At 43.4% G+C, this 17618-nt stretch overlaps 1 protein-coding gene across 4 annotated transcripts in view; it reads right to left on the bottom strand.

Annotated features, from left to right (window-relative positions):
- The window catches only part of TXNDC5 (thioredoxin domain containing 5), a 30707-nt gene extending 15005 nt beyond the window's left edge, over window positions 1-15702 (bottom strand). For 3 of the 4 annotated variants that reach the window (XM_006103871.3, XM_023745096.1, XM_023745095.1), the window contains exons 1-2: window positions 15534-15683; window positions 10327-10432 (exon numbers count right to left, since the gene is read on the bottom strand). In XM_006103871.3, the coding sequence (XP_006103933.1) occupies window positions 10327-10432; window positions 15534-15622 (195 nt within the window). In that variant the 5' untranslated portion in view covers window positions 15623-15683. Of the gene's footprint in view, window positions 1-10326; window positions 10433-15533 lie in introns of all 4 variants that reach the window. The other variant, XM_023745094.1, reaches the window with a different exon arrangement.
- Between the last annotated feature and the right edge of the window lie 1916 nt (window positions 15703-17618).

Raw genomic sequence — 17618 nt, 5'->3', positions numbered from 1 at the left:
TTTCTCTCTCTCTAAAATCAATCAATAGACTTTTTTTTAAAACAAAAGACACTTCTGCCAGTACCTGAGCAGACACCAAGGTGTGTAACTATGCAGTTACCCTACTACTTACTACACAATTCTAAATTGGTCAGTTTTTGAGGCCAGTATAGCTGCGATGAAGAAAAGATCACTGAAATACCATTTTGCTGTCAACACCTGGGTATTACTCAATTGTTATGTGGCAGTTCATATTTCTATTAAAGAGAATACCCAAGTTCAGTCACTGAAAGCTTTAAAAGTGCTGACAGCTCAAAGGTGTCCTGAGCTGTAATCATAAACCTCATGAAGTTTTCCTTTCTGCTACTGGTTTGTCAAAACTTCCAAGCACTAAGTACCCACCAGAGGAGCCCAAGAGAATGACAATGAACAGTCAGTGAGTCCAACAAGTGAAACAAAACACTCTGTATGCTGCTATAAGGTGTTCAAAGGGCTCTCAGTATTAAAATGATATTTATGGCACTAGGGGACATGACCCCTTCCTGTGCTCTATGGCAGTCACCAGTGCAGTCCTACCACAGGGGAACACCACAGTAGGTCACAGAAATGGGTCCACTCTAGATTCTTTTTTTTAATTTATTTATTTATTCTTTTGTCCATTCGTTATGCTTATATGCATGCATACAAGTCATTTGGTTGATCTCTTACCCCTCCCCCCAAAACTCTCCCCAGCTTTCCTGCTGAAGTTTGAGTCTGTTCAATGCTTCTTTGTCTCTGTATCTATTTTTATTCATCAGTTTTGGATGTTGATTATATTCCACAAATGAGTGGGATCATGTGATGTTTATCTTTCTCTAACTGGCTTATTTCACTTAACATAATGCTCTCCTATTCCATCCATGCTGTTGCAAATGCTAAGAATTCCTATTTTACAGCAGCATAGTATTCCATTGTGTAGATGTGCCACAGTTTTCTAATCCAGCAGTTGCCAACCACTGTTCTAATCTACTCATCTGCTGATGGGCACTTAGGCTGTTTCCAAATCTTAGCTATTGTAAATTGTGCTGCTATGAACATAGGGGTGCAAATATCCTTTCTGATTAGTGTTTCTGTTTTCTTGGGATATATTCCTAGAAGTGGGATCACTGGGTCAAATGGGAGTTCCATTTTTAGTTTTTTGAGGAAACTCCATACTGTTCTCCACAGTGGCCTCACCAGTCTGCATTCCGACCAGCAGTGCACAAGGGTTCCTTTTTCTCCACATCCTAGCCAGCACTTGTCATTTGTTGATTTGCTGATGGCAGCCATTCTGACAGGTGTGAGATGGTACCGCATTGTCGTTTTGATTTGCATCTCTCGAATGATTAGTGACTTTGAGCTAATGTTTTCATATGTCTCTTGGCCTTCTGTATGTCCTTTCGAAAAGTGTCTATTTAGATCCTTTGCCCATTATTTGATTGAATTGTTTATCTTCCTTTTGTTAAGTGGTATGAGCTCCCTATAAATTTTGGAGATTAAACCCTTATCGGAGATAACATTGGCAAATATGTTCTCCCATGCAGTGGGCTTTCTTAATTGTTTTGTTGATGGTTTCTTTTGCTGTGCAGAAGCTTTTTATTTTGATGTTGTCCCATTTGTTTATTTTCTCTTTAGTTTCCATTGCCCTAGGAGCTGTATCGGTAAAGATATTGCTACAACATATGTCTGCTATTTTGCTGACTATGGATTCTCCTAAGATTTTTATGGTTTCTCATCTTACGTTAAAGTCCTTTATCCGTTTTGAGTTTGTTTTTGTGTATGGTGTAAGTTGGTGGTCTAGTTTCATTTTTTTGCAAGTATCTGTCCAGTTTTCCCAGCACCATTTATTGAAGAGACTGTCTTGACTCCATTGTATGCTCTTGCCTCCTCTGTCAAATATTAATTGAGCATAATGGCTTGGGTTGATTTCTGGGTTCCCTGTTCTGTTCCATTGGTCTATAGGTCTGTTCATGTGCCAGTACCAGGCAGTTTTGAGAACAGTGGCATTGTAATATAGCTTGATATCTGGTATTGTGATCCCTCCAACATTGTTCTTTTTTCTCAAGATTGCTGCAGCTTTTCGGGGTCTTTTTTTATTCCAGATGAATTTTTGGAGAGTTTGTTCTAGGTCTTTGAAATATGCCGTTGGTATTTTAATGGGGATTGCATTGAATGTATAGATAGATTGCTTTGGGCAGTATGGACATTTTAATGATGTTGATTCTACCAATCCATGAACACGGTATATTCTTTTTTTATTTTTATTGATTTTTTTTTTACAGAGAGGAAGGGCGAGGGATAGAGAGTTAGAAACATTGATGAGAGAGAAACATCGATCAGCTGCCTCCTGCTGCACACCCCCTACTGGGGATGTGCCTGCAACCAAGGTACATGCCCTTGACTAAAATCGAACCTGGGACCCTTCAGTCTGCAGGCCGACACTCTATCCACTGAGCCAAACTGGCTAGGGCAACATGGTATATTCTTCCACTTGTTTATGTCTTCCTCTATTGCTTTTTTCAGCATCCTGTCATTTTCTGAGTACAGGTCCTTTACCTCCTTGGTTAAATTCATTCTTAGGTATCTTAATTTTTTTGTTGCAATGGTAAATTGGATTTTTTTAGTTTCTCTTTCTGTGAGTTCATTATTGGTGTATAAAAAGGCCATAGGTTTCTGGGTGTTAATTTTGTATCCTTCTACATTGCCAAATTCATTTATTAAATCTAGTAGTTTTTTGATGGAATCTTTAGGGTTTTTTATGTACAATATCATGTCATCTGCGAATAATGACAATGTTACTTCTTCTTTTCCAATTTGGATGCCTTTTATTTCTTCTTCTTGTCTAATCGCTATGGCTAGCACTTCCAGTACTATGTTGAACAGGAGTGGGCATCCCTGTCTTGTTCCTGTTCTTAGGGGAAATGGTTTTAGTTTTTGCCCATTGAATATGTTGGCTGTAGGTTTATCATATAAGGCTTTTATTACATTGAGGCATGATCCCTCTATTCCCATTTTGCTGAGAGTTTTTATCTGGAAAGGGTGCTGGATTTTGTCAAATGCTTTTTCTGCATCAATCGATATGACTATATGATTTTTGTCTCTCAATTTGTTTATGTGATGCATCACATTTATTGTTTTGGGGATATTGTACCAGCCTAGCATCCCTGGAATAAATCCCACTTAGTCATGGTGTATGATCTTTCTAATGTATTGCTGGGTCCAATTTGCTAGAATTTTTTTGATTTTAGCATCTATGTTCATCAGGGGTATTGGCTTGTAATTCTCTTTCTTTGTAGTGTCCTTATCTGGTTTGGGGATTAGGATAATGCTGGCTTCATAGAAAGAACTTGGAAGTGTGCCTTCCTCTTGAATATTTTAGAATAGTCTGAGAAGGATAGATTTTAGTTCTTCTTTGAATATTTGGTAAAATTCCCCCATGAAGCCATCTGGTCCAGGGCTTTTGTTTGTTGGAAGTTTTTTAATTACTGTTTCAATTTCATCTGTAGTTATTAGCTATTCAGGTTTTTTTTATTCTTCCTGATTGAGTTTTGGAAGCTTTTATTTTTGTAGGAATATGTCCATTTCGTTGAGGTTGTTCAGTTTGTTGGAGTAGAGTTGTTCGTAGTATTTATTTACAATCCTTTGTATGTCTGTGGGGTTGGTTGTTACTTTACCTCTTTCATTTCTGATTTTGTTTATTTGGGTCCTCTTCCTTAGTTTCTTGGTGAGCCTGGAGGTTCACTGATCTTGTTTATCCTTTCAATGAACCAGCTCTTGGTTTCGTTGATCTTTTGTATTGTTTTGTTTTTTGAATCTATGTCACTTATTTCTGCTCTGATCTTTAGTATTTCCTTCCTTTGGCTTACTCTGGGCTTTTCTTGTTGCTCTCCTCCTAATTCTTTAAGTTGCAGGGTTAGACAATTTATTACCATTTTTTCTTGTTTTTTTTTGAGGTAGGCCTGTAGAGCTATGAATTTCCCTCTCAGGACAGCTTTCACTGTGTCCCACAGATTTTGGATTTTTGTGTTTTCATTGCCATTTGTTTCCAGAGTGTTTTCAATTTCTTCTTTGATCTCTTTGGTAAGCCAATCATTGTTTAATAGCATGCTATTTAGCCTCCAAGTGTTTGTTTGTTTTTTCATTGTTTTTATTGTAGTTGATTTCTAATTTTATGCCATTGTGTTCGGAGAAGATGCTTCATATGATTTCTATCTTCTTGAATTTGAAGAGACTTTGCCTGTGTCCTAATATGTGGTCTATCTTTGAAAATGTCCCATGTACACTTGAGAAGAATGTATATTTTGTAGCTTTGGGGTGAAATATTCTGAAGATGTCGATTAAGTCCATCTGCTCTAGTGAGCCATTTAGGATTGCTGTTTCTTTGCTGTTTTTTTGGTTAGATGATTTATCCAGTGGTGTCAATGGGGTATTAAAGTCCCCTACTATGATTGTATTGCTATCAATCTCTCCCTTGATATCTTCCAGAAGGTTTTTTTTTTTCCAGGTTTTTTTTATGTATTTGGGTGATGTATTTGGGTGTTCCTATATTGGGTGCATATATGTTTACCATAGTTATTCCTTCTTGTTTAATTGTTCCCTTTAGTATTATGAAGTGACTCTCTTTATCTCTTGTTATGGCCTTCACTTTGAGGTCTATTTTGTATTGCTACTCCAGCTTTTTCTTTTTTTTTTTTTTCATTTCCATTTGCCTGAAAATTTTTTCCATCCCTTCACTATCAGTCTGTGTGAGTCCTTTGTTCTGAGGTGGGTTTCTTGTAGATAGCAAATATAAGGGTCATGTTTTCTTATCCATTCAGCTATCCTATGTCTTTTGATTGGAGCATTTAATCCATTTACATTTAAGGTTATTATTGATAAGTACTTGTTAGTCATCATTTTTATTCTTTATGCCTGTGTTCCTTCTTCCCTTTCTGTTTCTTCTATTTACAGCAGTCCCTTTAGCATTTCTTGCATTGCTGGCTTGGTAGTGATAAACTCCCTTATCCCTTTTTTGTCTGTGAAGCTCCTGATTTCACCTTCAATTTTGAATGAGAGCCTTGCTGGGTATAGTATTCTTGGATTCCCTCCCTTGCTTTGCATCACTTTGTATATTTCATTCCATTCCCTTCTGGCCTGATGAGTTTCTGTTGATAAAACATTTGACAGTCTAATGGGAGATTCCTTGTAGGTAACTGTCTGTCTCTCTCTAGCAGCCTTTAGGATTCTTGCTTTGTTGTTGATGTTTGCCAATTTATGATGTGTCTTGGTGTTGGTCTTTTTGGGTTCATCTTATTTGGGACTCTATGTGCTTCTTGGACTTGTGTGGCTTTTTTCTTCCCAACATCAGGAAAGTTTTCTGTTATTATTTCTTCAAACAGGTTTTCTATTCCTTGTTCTGCTTCCTCTCCTTCTGGTACCCCTATTATGTAGATGTTGTTTCATTTCGTGTTGTCCCAAAGCTCTCTTAGGCTCTCCTCCTGCTTTTTAAATTTTCTTTCCAGTTGTTGCTGTGTTTGTGTGGTTTTTTCTACCTTGTCTTGTAGCTCACTGATGTGGTCCTCTGCTTCTACTACTCTACTGTTGAAGCCTTCCATTGTGTTCTTTATTGCAGCTATGTCATTCTTCATCTCCTCTTGATTCCTTTTGACCATTACTCTGAATTCCTTCTCTGTCCAGTTACTTGCCTCCATTTCATTTAATTCTTTTTCTGGTAATTCACCTTTTTCTTTCCTTTGGGTATTGGGTTGTTGTTGTTTTTTTGTCTCCCCATTTTTTTGCTGTATTGTTTTAATTGTATGTCTTTGGGTATTGGGTTTTTTTTGTCTCCCCATTTTTTGCTGTATTGTTTTAATTGTATGTCTTAGATCCAACTGTTTTGCTATCCAGATTCTTTTGGGGGTGGTTCTACGTAGTTGGTTATTTTTGGGACCCAGTGGTGCAGTCTCTCAGATCCCCTGGGCTTGGTGATCTAGTGGAGCCCCCTACTTGTGCTATTTAGGATCTTCTGAGGTAGTTGGGTTTTGAAGGTTGATTTCTCATTTGTGGATGAAGTCACGCCACGGATTGTCTGGCAATGTGACTCACCCCCGGTTTCGTTGTGTAAGCTTTTGTGGATGTGATAGTGGTTCCGGCTTTTATGGAAAGGGTTGTCTGAGGTCTCACTGGTATATGTTCACTGTGATTTCCTGGAGTCCATGGCCTGGGAAGAAGGTGTCTTGGGGCCTGAGGCTCAGGTACTGTGACTTTGGCCAGTGTTGTGTGACTCTTGCTGAGGTAGCGTCACTCTGCAATTCACTATGAGGTCCCAGAGCCTGTGACCATGGGTAGCAGTTGTCCCATAGTCTGCAGTTGAGGCAGTGGGACTCTGGCCCATGTGATTTCCCTCTGAGAATCACGAGGGGGTCCAGGAGCCAGCAGCTGGAGATGTGGGAGTCTTAGTGTCTGTGGCTGAAGCCGTGTGACCTTGTCCAGGGAGGCAAGTCCTCAGTAACTCACCGTGTCCAGAGCAGGCAGGCGGGAGGGGGAAGTCGTGGAGGGGGCTGTGGGCCCTTGGTTGGGGAGGCACATGCCCAGTGGCAGCTCTCAGAGGGGCCCAGGGGCCCAGGAGCTATCTGCCAGCTCCTGGAGCCCACACGCTGGAGCGGCACGATTGTGGCGTATTGTGGTGTCCAGACGCCGGGGAGGGGGAAGTCCCAGTTTCTGATTCATTAGCAGTGCATCCTTGGTTGGGTATGCGCGTGCCCAGCAGTGGCTTACAGAGTCACCCAGGAGCTGTCCGCTGGGGCAGTGGGCTCAGGGGGCCTGCATGCTGGAGCGGTGCACCGTGGAGACCGTATGCTGGCAGCCGGGGAGGTGCAAGATCCAGCTTCTGCTGCAGGAGCCCTGCGCCCTTGGTTGGGTATGCTTTTGCCTTGCAGGGGTTCACAGAGGCACCGGGAGCTTCCTGCCGAGGCGGTGGGCTAGGGTGGCACGCGCGCTTGTGCAGCACAACTGTGTTGTCTGTGAGCTGGCAGCTGGGGAGGGGGAAGTCCGAGTTTTTGCTACAGGGGCCGTGTGCCCTTGGTTGGATGCCTGTGTGCCCACAAGCAGCTCCCAGAGGCACCAGGAAGCCGCCTGCCGGGACGGGGAGTCAGGGGGCCCCACGTGCGCTGGTTCAGTGTGACTGTGGTGTCCAGAGGTTGGCAGCCAGCACGGGGTAAGTCCGAGTTTTTGCTACAGGGGACGTGCACCCTTAGTTGGATGCACACGCGCCCAGGGGCAGCTCCCAGAAGCACTGGGAAGCCGCCTGCCAGGGCGGGGAGTGAGTGGGCCCCGTGCGTGCTGGTTCGGCACGACTGCAGTGTCTGGAGGTTGGCAGCCGGGGCAGGGAAGTCCCACTTACTGATGTGGGAGCCGTGTACCCTTGGAAGTGGACGTCCTAAGGTCTGCAAGTCTGCATGCAGGCCAGGCAGCAGGACTATCTTTGGCTGGTGTGGCTGCAGGGTCCTGAGCAGTGTCCAAGGCCAGTCTGGGTGATGGTGATGATGAGTTCCTAGAGGATGCCGCTCTCCCCTTCAATATGGTGTGGGCTCCGTGCCCGAACCCAGCAGCCCAGGTAGTGCCTGCAATGATGGCAGGGGCTCCCCATCCAGGAGAGCCTGGTCTGCCAGCCCCTGATACTCCTGCAGGATCTAACTGTCCCTCACTCACACCCACACCACACATATCCACACACTCCCCTTTCACCCGCTCACTCACTCACACCCTCTCCCGCACCTCCGTCCTGCCAGCTGCCATCTTTTTCCCACTCTAGATTCTTAAGAAAACAATCTACCAATATTGATCAAGAGCCATAAAAGTGGTCTTGCTTTTATTTATTTATTTATTTTTTGTCTTGCTATTTTATGTCTGGGAATATATTCTAAACACATTCCTGAGAGGTAGAAAAAAAATGTCCTTTATAAACATGTTCCTTACAGTACTTTTGATGACAGAAAATTATAAATAACTAAATATCCATTGTCATGATATGTGATCAGTATAAAAACAATATCACTATATAAGAAGGTCATTCATGAAATGAACTATGTTTATATGACTATAACTGTTTAATACAGATGTAAACACGGAAATGTAAAAATTGTGGCAGACTGTAAGAAATGGTAGGTTTTCTTCCCTTTGAGTTTCTTTAATATTGCCATACACTCAGGGGAAAAATCTAAATTTATCCTGTCTAAATATAAAAATGTATATATCAAAGTTACATAGATATAAATACAGATAACAACTTAAAAAAAAAATTTGTTTACAATAAACAGCAAAGTTCAAACTGAAAAGGTTTTCAGATTGCAATATAAAGTTTGAATATATGAGCTCTTCTACCGGAAGGACAGTCATTGTTTCTAGCAGTTGGCTGAGATCCCTATTGCTCTGAGGCACTAAGATATGGCCAGTGGGTTAACTGTGATTCTAGGGTGGTGATGGGTGGATTCCATGCACCGTGCCCTCCCACACTGAGACAAGACGCTGCTTCTCAGGACATCTACGCTGAGCCTGGCCCTGGCCCCACGCACGGCCCTCCCAGTCCGCACATGGCTGTCCCCCATGAACAGGATGCTTAGTGGCCCACAGATGAGCCTCTCTGCCATTCTGATACTGGCTGCGGGTTTCTTAAATAACGTCAACGTAGAAGACTGTGGGTTATGTTGTGTGAAAAGTTTATTTTAAAAGTCTTTTCGAAACTATTAACTCCTCTCTAAAATTAGCTTCCTCCCATCAGAGAGCATTTTCACAAAAGAAAACAATCTGAAGCTAAAATCTACATGAAAGTCGCACCTGGCTCTCCCAGCTCTCTTGCCAAGATGGAGATGCAAATTACTCTCTGTGAGGTTTGTGGTTTCCCATGTTACTTAAATTAGACAAGCCTCTGGTCAACTTATTCAATGCCGCATTCCAGCATTCTTCACCATATACTCATAGACTATAAGATGCGAGATACAGGTGCACGTAGGAGGCACCAAAGTCCCCTGAGCCTCTGGGGACTGACAGTTGGCACTGAACTTGAAGGGACACATCATGAAGGACCACACAGACACCCTGGAAAATGACAGCAGTAGCAGCTGAGCCCCCCCAAAGACTGGAATCGCACATGAGCACAAACAACCTTTAAGTCTGTGAACACCTATCTGATACAATAAAGTAGTCTAAGTTAAGTGTTTAAATTGAAACCACATTCAAAGACTTCGGCGGCTCTTAAAATTTTTCGTCAGAAACATCCAGCATGGGAATACTGGCCACCTTTCCAGTCCCTCACCAATACAACACCACAGACCACCAAGGTCCCCGAGCCCCTGAGGACTGAGCAGTCAGCACCACACTCGAAGGGACACGTAAAGAATGATTTACAATCACAATGACTCATAAAAAAATTAAGACTCCCAACGTCAAAGAGGAGAGGATTGTAAATGTTTTTCAGTAAGTAAACTTCTACACACAGCAATGTCTTTAAAAAATACCTCAGAAATCACCCAGTTTCCACAACTTCCTGATATTGCCCTTAGTGTATGGAGGAAATTAAGACACTAAAAGTTTTAAGAGTATTAAGTTACAATATCAGCAAAGCCAGTAACATCTTACGGACTGAGGGTTGAGAAAAGGAAGGATTCACACTCTGGGATACTTGTTGAAGCTAGGGATGGGCACAGGGGACCATCCTTCATTACACTCCTCATCACTCAGACATCATTCACTAGACCAGCGATTTTCAACCTTTTTCATCTCGTGGCACACATAACTAACTACCGGGAGAGTCAGCTATTGCATGTTTTAAAAATTCTTGCGGCACACGGGTTGGACATCACGGCACTAGACTCTTCTTTCTATTTTTGTACGTGTTTGAATATTTCCATAATAAAAAATTTTTTAAAAGTTAATCTTTTCCACTTACATAAGGTACTTAGAGTTAAAAACATAGAGACAAAAAGTAGAATGGTGGTTGCCAGGAGCTGGGGGAAGGGGGTTGGGGAGTTAGTGTTTAATTGTACAGAGTTTCCGTCTTAGAGATGAAGACAGTTTTGGAGAAGGATGGTGGTGATTTTTGCACAACATGATGAATGTATTTAATGCCATTAAACTGTACACTTAAAACAGTGAAGACAGTACATTTTTTATTGTGTTTTTTAACACAATAAAAAAATTTGAGAAGGAAAAAAAGTTAATCTTATATCAATGAGTCCTAAAAAACTAAAAAGTAGTCTCAAAATAGTATCCTTAACTTTTCACCTAAACTGGCCTCTTTATTACCCCAAAATGTAGGAAGAAAGAGAGGGAGGGAGCCCTCTGTGCACTCACGGCAGGCTCCTCGTTCAGTGTCTGCAGCATCCAGTTTTCCAGCGCCTGGAAGTCCCGGGGACCTTGGTATTTCACAGCTTCCTGGCCAGGCTTGAACAGCTTCAAGCTGAAAGGGGAACACAGGATTACAGCAGATTTTTAAAGCACTCCAAACTGCTCTGAGCAAAGAGCACCGTCATATCAGGGAGCAAGCTGGTTTAGGGAGGCAGCCAGGAAGTGAGTGATCAGTGGGCTGCAGCCAGGCAGTATCTGCCACTCTCTGATGAAACTTGCAAAGAAAAAAAAATAATCTAGGAGATGATATATTCATTTAATCCTATAGTTTTTAAAGTTTTATATTTTATTCAAGAAAAATAAAGCTGAGGTGGACACATCAAGCCCAAAGCTGTGACTTAAACCCCAGGCTGCAGGTGTTCACTTGTGCATAGCTCTCAAGCTTTCCCTGCCAGGGGTGTGCCATCCTTCCCAGCGTTAGTAGTTGTATGTCCTGCTTTTTCATATTTTTTAAAATGAGAACTGTAGTAGAAACAGCACTGTATTCCCAGGCTGCCGTGACAGCTCCTTGACTTACAAAGCATGAGCATCCAGGTGTAAGAACAACCTTGACAACGGCTGATGGTTACTCACTTCCCCACAGAGAAGGAATCTTTTCTTTTTTCTACAAATATTAGCCTCTGAAGAGATCTGCAGACAGAGCATGGAGCATTCCTTCAGAGGTGAGCAAAAGACATCGCCAGAGGCTCAAGTTAATGCTTCCAGACCCTGTATCATGCCGCCGGTCATGGGAAAACATGCTCGTGATAACACCTGGTAGTAGGTGTCAAGGAAGGAGGGGGCGGGATTAATTCTTCTATTGACAGAATTAGTAGAAGGCATCAAGGACGGAGGGGGAAATGTAGCTACTGACAGAAAAATACACAGACAGGCCTTTTTTGGCAAGCCTGCTCACCTGAAACACCCCTTACATTCTACAGCATGCACCTGGAGTTCGTTAGCAGATGCCCAAAATGCAGTGTCAGAATGTAAGATGTGCAGCGATCAGAACTGTGGGTTTGACCAGCTACCTCCCCAAATGACTTAAAATGAAGTTCCACAGCTACACCAGAAAACCAACACATTGGCTGCAGGAGGTCTTTACATTAAAACAGGCTTAATGGCCTCACCCAGAAGCTAAGATCCTGCGATGGGCTTAGCTGACTTTCCTAATGTGCCTCCAACAAAGAATATTCATGCCACTTCCTCAGCAGCTTACACTTTTACAACCATAACAAAAAGCCGAAATCTAACTAGATTTGGCCAGTATGCCTGTGATTCCTGAAGTTTAGCATTGTAAGCAACTCCAAAGTATGATTTCACAATTAAGAATACGCTGCTGTAAAAAAGAAAGAACTCAGCCCTAGCCGGTTTGGCTCCGTGGATAGAGTATCGGCCTGCGGATTGAAGGATCCGGGTTCAATTCCGGCCAAGGGCACATGTGTGCAGAAGGCAGCCAATCAATGCTTCTCTCTCATCATTGATGTTTCTATCTCTCTCTCCCTCTCCCTTCCTCTCTGAAATCAATAAAAAAAAATGTATATTTAAAAAAAAAGAAAAGAAAGAACTCTTACCATTTGCAACAGCATGGATGGACCTGGAGAACATTACGCTAAGCGAAATAAGCCAGTCGGAGAAAGAAAAATATCACACGATCTCACTCATTTGTGAAATATAATGAACAACATAAACTGATGAACAAAAATACATCCAGAGACAGAGAAGCATTGAACAGACCGTCAATCTTCAGAGGGAAGGCAGGGGAGGGAAGGGGGGTAAGAGATCAATCAAAGGACATGTATGCATGCATATAAACATAACCAATGGACACAGATACTAGGGGGGTGAGGGAATGTGCCGGGGGGTGGCCAATGGGGAAAAAGGGAGACATATGTAATACTACATGTAATACTTAAACAATAATTTTAAAAAAGAAGAAGAAGAAAAGAATGCCCAGACCCACCGCTGGGACCATATAAAGCTCTGGAAACATGTGCTTGGCCCAGAGAACTAGAAGATGCTACTGTCCCCTCCACCTCCCTTCTCCCTTCCAAGCATCTCTCTCCAAAGAGCTTCAGGATCCTCAAATATCAGAAAGGACAAGGCGTTGTCAAACGCATTCCCCATTTCTTTGCTAACTTTAAAAATCAGTAAAACCCAACCTGTGATATTTTCCCAACGTGGTGTGCTTTGAGCAAAAACAAAATAAGCACTTTTTAAAAATCTCTTCTTGATGGACTGAAAACTTCTCTGCCTGCCCAAGTCTGAGATTCTTCCTAAAATCCATAGAGCCTAAGAATAAAATTAGAGCTTCCTCCACAGACTTTTCAGTCGGACTTCAATTCTCACTGTGGAGGGACAGAGAGCCGCAGGGTACAAGACCAAACTGTTCTGCTACCACCGACCTCCAAATGGGCATTTGGGAGTTTGGGTGATCTATTTCTTTTTCAAGGAGACTGTCGGGGAGCAAATTTATGGGTCACTGTGGAAAACAATGTGACGAAAGTTCTGCTACAAGCAATGAGATAGTGCTATGGACTGAACTGTGTCTCCCAAATCAGATCTGTTGCAGTCCTAACCACAGTACCTGTGAATGCGGCCTTACGTAGAAAGGGGATTTTTACGGAGGTAAGTTAAACTGAGGCTAATAGGGTGAGTTCTCATTTACTATGACTGTGTGCTTATGAAAAGGAGAAATTTGGACACAGAGAGAGAAGGCCACGTGAAGATGGAGAACTGGAGGGATGCGTCTACACGCCAAGGAACACCAAAGATTGTTAGCAAACCCCCAGAAGCAGGGAAGAGGCAAGTAGGCTTTCCTGATAGGTTTTGAGGGAGCATGGCCCTGCTGATGCCTTGATTTTGTGCTGCTGGCCTCCAGAACTGAGAATAAATGTCTGTTCTTTTCAACCAGCAGTTTGTGGCACTCTGTTACGGCAGCCCTAGGAACCTCTTTCAGCCCTGCCCCCGCTCACGTTCTCCCAGATGACGAAGGTTATTTTCTGGCTCCACAGGAGGACCTCAACACTTTCCTGAGCACAGTCAGCCACCTGCAGGGGCACGGGAACTCAATGCCTCCCTCACCAATCCTCGCCTCCAGTCACAGGGGCCAGGAAGAATGACACAAAAGCAGATGTACCAACACACACACCCCACGCTCAGGTGTTGACATCCGCTATCCGATTCAGGCCCTGCAACATCTCTATGAGATGAGGACCATTTTAGAGGGAGTAAAAGCTCAACAGGTAACCTATGAACACCCTCCTGCGACTACATCTTATGCAACACATCTGCCTCCTGCCTTCAATGAAACAAATCTCTCCCCAGGCACCTGTGTGTGATGGGCACGCAAGGTCCTTCCCAAATCACATCCGGCATAGTGTAAGCTCACTTTACCTTTTTTTCAACACAAAACCAGTGCATGGTTTTATCTGGGAGACCTTATATTCTTAATAATGTTGGACACATGATCCAACACGGATCTTTTAAAATCTGTGAAGAGCGTTGCAGACAGATAGCTCATATAGTCAAGTCCAGGTGGAACCTCTACTCCCCTCTCTGCTGCCCCTACTGTGCGCCCTCTCAGCCCTGTGACAGCTCCTGTTGTTTCGCCTTCCCTGTGGCATGGTTGGTGGTGCACACAGCCACATGGCCACAGATGGCCAGCTGTTTAAGAGTGGCCACCACAGTCAACCATCTCTGCGGCCCCTGCACTTTGCAGTCACAGGCTCTCAAATAAGTGAGCATCCATCTCCTCTCCTGCTCCCATGACTCAGTGACCGCTTCTCTGGGACACTCCATCCCAGCAGAGTTTACGTTAAAGGCAATGTGATGACGCACAGGACACTGGTGCCTTTAGGCAGGTACACATGGTGGGAAGTTTTATCTCTATTTGACCTGACTTGATGCAGACTTGAACTACGGCACTTAGATTAGCGAGCATTCACCAAAGACCAAGAATTCCAGAGTCCTATCTGGAAGTGCCGAATTTCCAAATGTTAGGGGAAACCTAACATTTGCTGGGTATGCTCAGAACGGTGTTTGCACACATGCTATTTCATAACAATGTTCAGGGGGTGGGGTGAGTCTCAGTGTCCTACTTTTGACTCAGAAGTTAACCAGTGCGGCCAGAGTTACACGATAACTAGATGGTGGAGCTGGGATTCAACCCTGGCTTCTAGGTTCCAGCCCAGAGCTCCTTCCACGTTTCCATCCTGACTCTCAGGTTGGGAGATACGCTCAGGTTTTAGATAGACTTTCCTTAACCCATCAATGTGAACAAGCATTTCTGGGGCTGCGGCAGCCAACGCCCCCGCCGTCCTCCTGGGAACAGCACCTTCCCTTTTTTGGAGAAATGCTCTCCACTGCCGTGTGGTCTGAATGGGGCTGCTGTTTTCCTGCGAGATCCTGCCTCTCTGGCCACAAGACTGTTTCCGGAATGAACACCCGTCTAAGCTGGGCCAGTGAGTGGTGGGCCAAGTCCACCTGGCAACAGAGACACAGAGCCAGAAGGTAAAGACATCTTAAGGGAGACCCATAAAAACAGGCCCCCAAATCTTTGGAGCTGAGTCTCAGAGCTTCCCTCACAGCCTACTAATGAATCCCCTTCTTTATTAAGGCAGTTTCAATTTCTATTTCTTAAAACCAAAAAACCCTTTTAACTGTCAAGGGAGGAAGTCATGTTCCTTGTCAGAAACACTGTATCCCACTTTGTTAACTTTCTGTCCAAAAGAAATAGCCTTGTGCTAGTCACATGGGAAATACTCTAGGAAGATGCTTAGAAATAAGAGTGATCAAAAATCAATACTAAATTGATGACAAAATCTGTACTCAATTGTGTAACGTCCTCGTGAACATCAAACATGACAGGACCTCATAGAGACCATCACTTTTATCTTGAAAACACATGTTCCTATAAACAGGAAAACCCAACACTGATTAATCAAAGGCTTTTTCCATAGAAGGTACAAAAAGACAACTAATATAGACCTGGTGTTAAATATAATCTTTCCTAACAACAGGGACTGCCTGCTTAAATTTAGCAGCCCCTCATGCCTCAGAACTATACAGGAAGGTACCAAAAATGTAACTGGGGCTTTCTTTGGCCAAAGGCAACTGGCCAAAAGAAGTGGAAAACCTGGAAGATACGGGAAGCATGTGCCCTTCCCACTTACGTGGGGTATCCTCGCACCCCCTGCTCGGAGCACACGTCTGAGCTGGCCGTGCAGTCCACTTTAGCCACGTAGATTTTGGCATCTTCCATGCTGTTGTACTTGTCTCCCAGTTCATTCCAAGTAGGCTGCAGCCGCTGGCAGTGCCCACACCTATAACAAGGTAAGAGTAACAAGTGTGCTGAGTGTACGGTCAGAGGATGCCCACCCCACCCCCACACCCCCGCGTTCAGCCATTTCCACGGGGCAATGGGCTCTAGGATCCCTTCTTTACACCACAGCAGAGATGGGTTAGCTCACTATCAGTCCAAAACCTCACTCCCCTGCTTACAACCCACCCATCTGAAAGTCCCTGCAGTGTTCTTATCATGACATCCAAATTTAGCAAGGTACTGTGCTAGGTCCTCCTTGAGGTGCCCCTACTGACCTTCCCCCTCACCTCTGTGCCCCAGCTGCCTCCTTCCCTTGCAGTCTCCCCCTGTACTACACTGCAGTATCTCCAGTTTTCTGAAAGGGCCAGAGCCTGGCTTGCCCTGGAATCACTACATGCGCTCTAACACTTCCTCCCTAAACCCACCTAGCTCCGTGGTCGGCAAACTGGCTCACGAGCCACATGCGACTCTTTGGCCCCTTGAGTGTGGCTCTTCCTAAGCCTTAGGAGTACCCTAATTAAGTTAATAACAATGTACCTACCTATATAGTTTAAGTTTAAAAAATTTGGCTCTCAAAAGAAATTTCAATCGTTGTACTGTTGATATTTGACTAATGAGGTTGCCGACCACTGACCTAGCGAATTGCTGTTTGCTCTTCAGGTTTAGTTCAGGTCACTTCCTCCAGCCCTGACTTCTCAGGCTATTTGGTGCCCATTCTCTTCTCTTCCTCTACGGATGCAGCTTAGCACTTTTTGCTATAATTGTCCCATTATTATTTAGTCAGGTCTCCTCTACCACATACCCAATATCTGCAAATGCAAGGCTGCCCCAAAATTAAATCAATTCTGCATACTCTCCAATGAGAAGCTTTAAAAAAGTTTGAGTCCACTCACACTTCTAAATTTGATATAATCAAATGTATGCTTATAATAATCGTTGTATGAATTTAACTACAGATATTTTTAACCGATCATTTAAAATAATGTTAACTTGGAATTATTGCTTCGTGCTGTTCTTTACATGTCTTAACAGTATCAGCATCTTTCCCATCAACTAAATCTATTGTCATATAGCTGATCTTCTTTATTGACTGCTGTCTGCAGGGCCATGATTGAATTCTAGAAACTTTATCTCAAGCTTCAAGCACAGTCATGTATCATTAGGGCACATGGTACTTTCCCCCCATTCATCTACTAAGTGTGTATGTATGATGTCTACAATGTAACTGCTTGCTGTGCTGCTTTCTAAGTGATCTTTAATGCTTTGAGGATGCTTGCTTATCCTCAAAATAATTTCTCAATAAAATAATTTCTCTTCTTTTCTGACAGATGATCTCTATAATACACACCTAAAGGTAGCACAAAAAAAGTGTGCTTAAGCCAATGTATCTTCCCTAAGCAGCTCTTTCTTGGGCAGCTAAGAGAATCCCTGCTTTACAAGATATTCCAAAACAATATGATTCCCTCTTTTCTGAAAGATAATTGTGAGGGAATTATATCTATGTATATGTAGTAAAAGGGCCGGGACGACAGCATGATCCTTTTCACAGCTGTGTTCCCTGTATCTAGCACATGCCTGTGGTATACTTAAGTGTTTGGCAATTTCTCAGTGATAGATCCACGGGTGCCATGTAGTTAGCACTTCTAGCTTGGGACCCTTCTGGCTACAGCATGAACCTCTGAGACAGCAGCTGCATTCAGAAGGCGTCTTGTGGCCATGCAGCAGAGCAAAGCTACCTGGTCCTCCCAAGGGGGTGGCCCCAACCTTCACCTCGATGTCACCACCAGGTTTAGTGTGACCTGCAAACCAGCCCTACAGAAGATACTGGCACAAAATCTACAGCAGGGCTACCCTATATCTGTCAAGTTCAGAGCAAAAATACAAAGATCAGTGTTTTCACTGCAGGGTACCCCTGATCTCAAACCACATGTGGGCT

This window comes from Myotis lucifugus, unplaced genomic scaffold (assembly GCF_000147115.1).
Source record: "Myotis lucifugus unplaced genomic scaffold, Myoluc2.0 scaffold_516, whole genome shotgun sequence".
NCBI classification, from domain to species: Eukaryota; Metazoa; Chordata; class Mammalia; order Chiroptera; family Vespertilionidae; genus Myotis; species Myotis lucifugus.
Note: the sequence above shows the minus strand (reverse complement) of the source record. Positions and strands in the feature narration are given on the sequence as shown.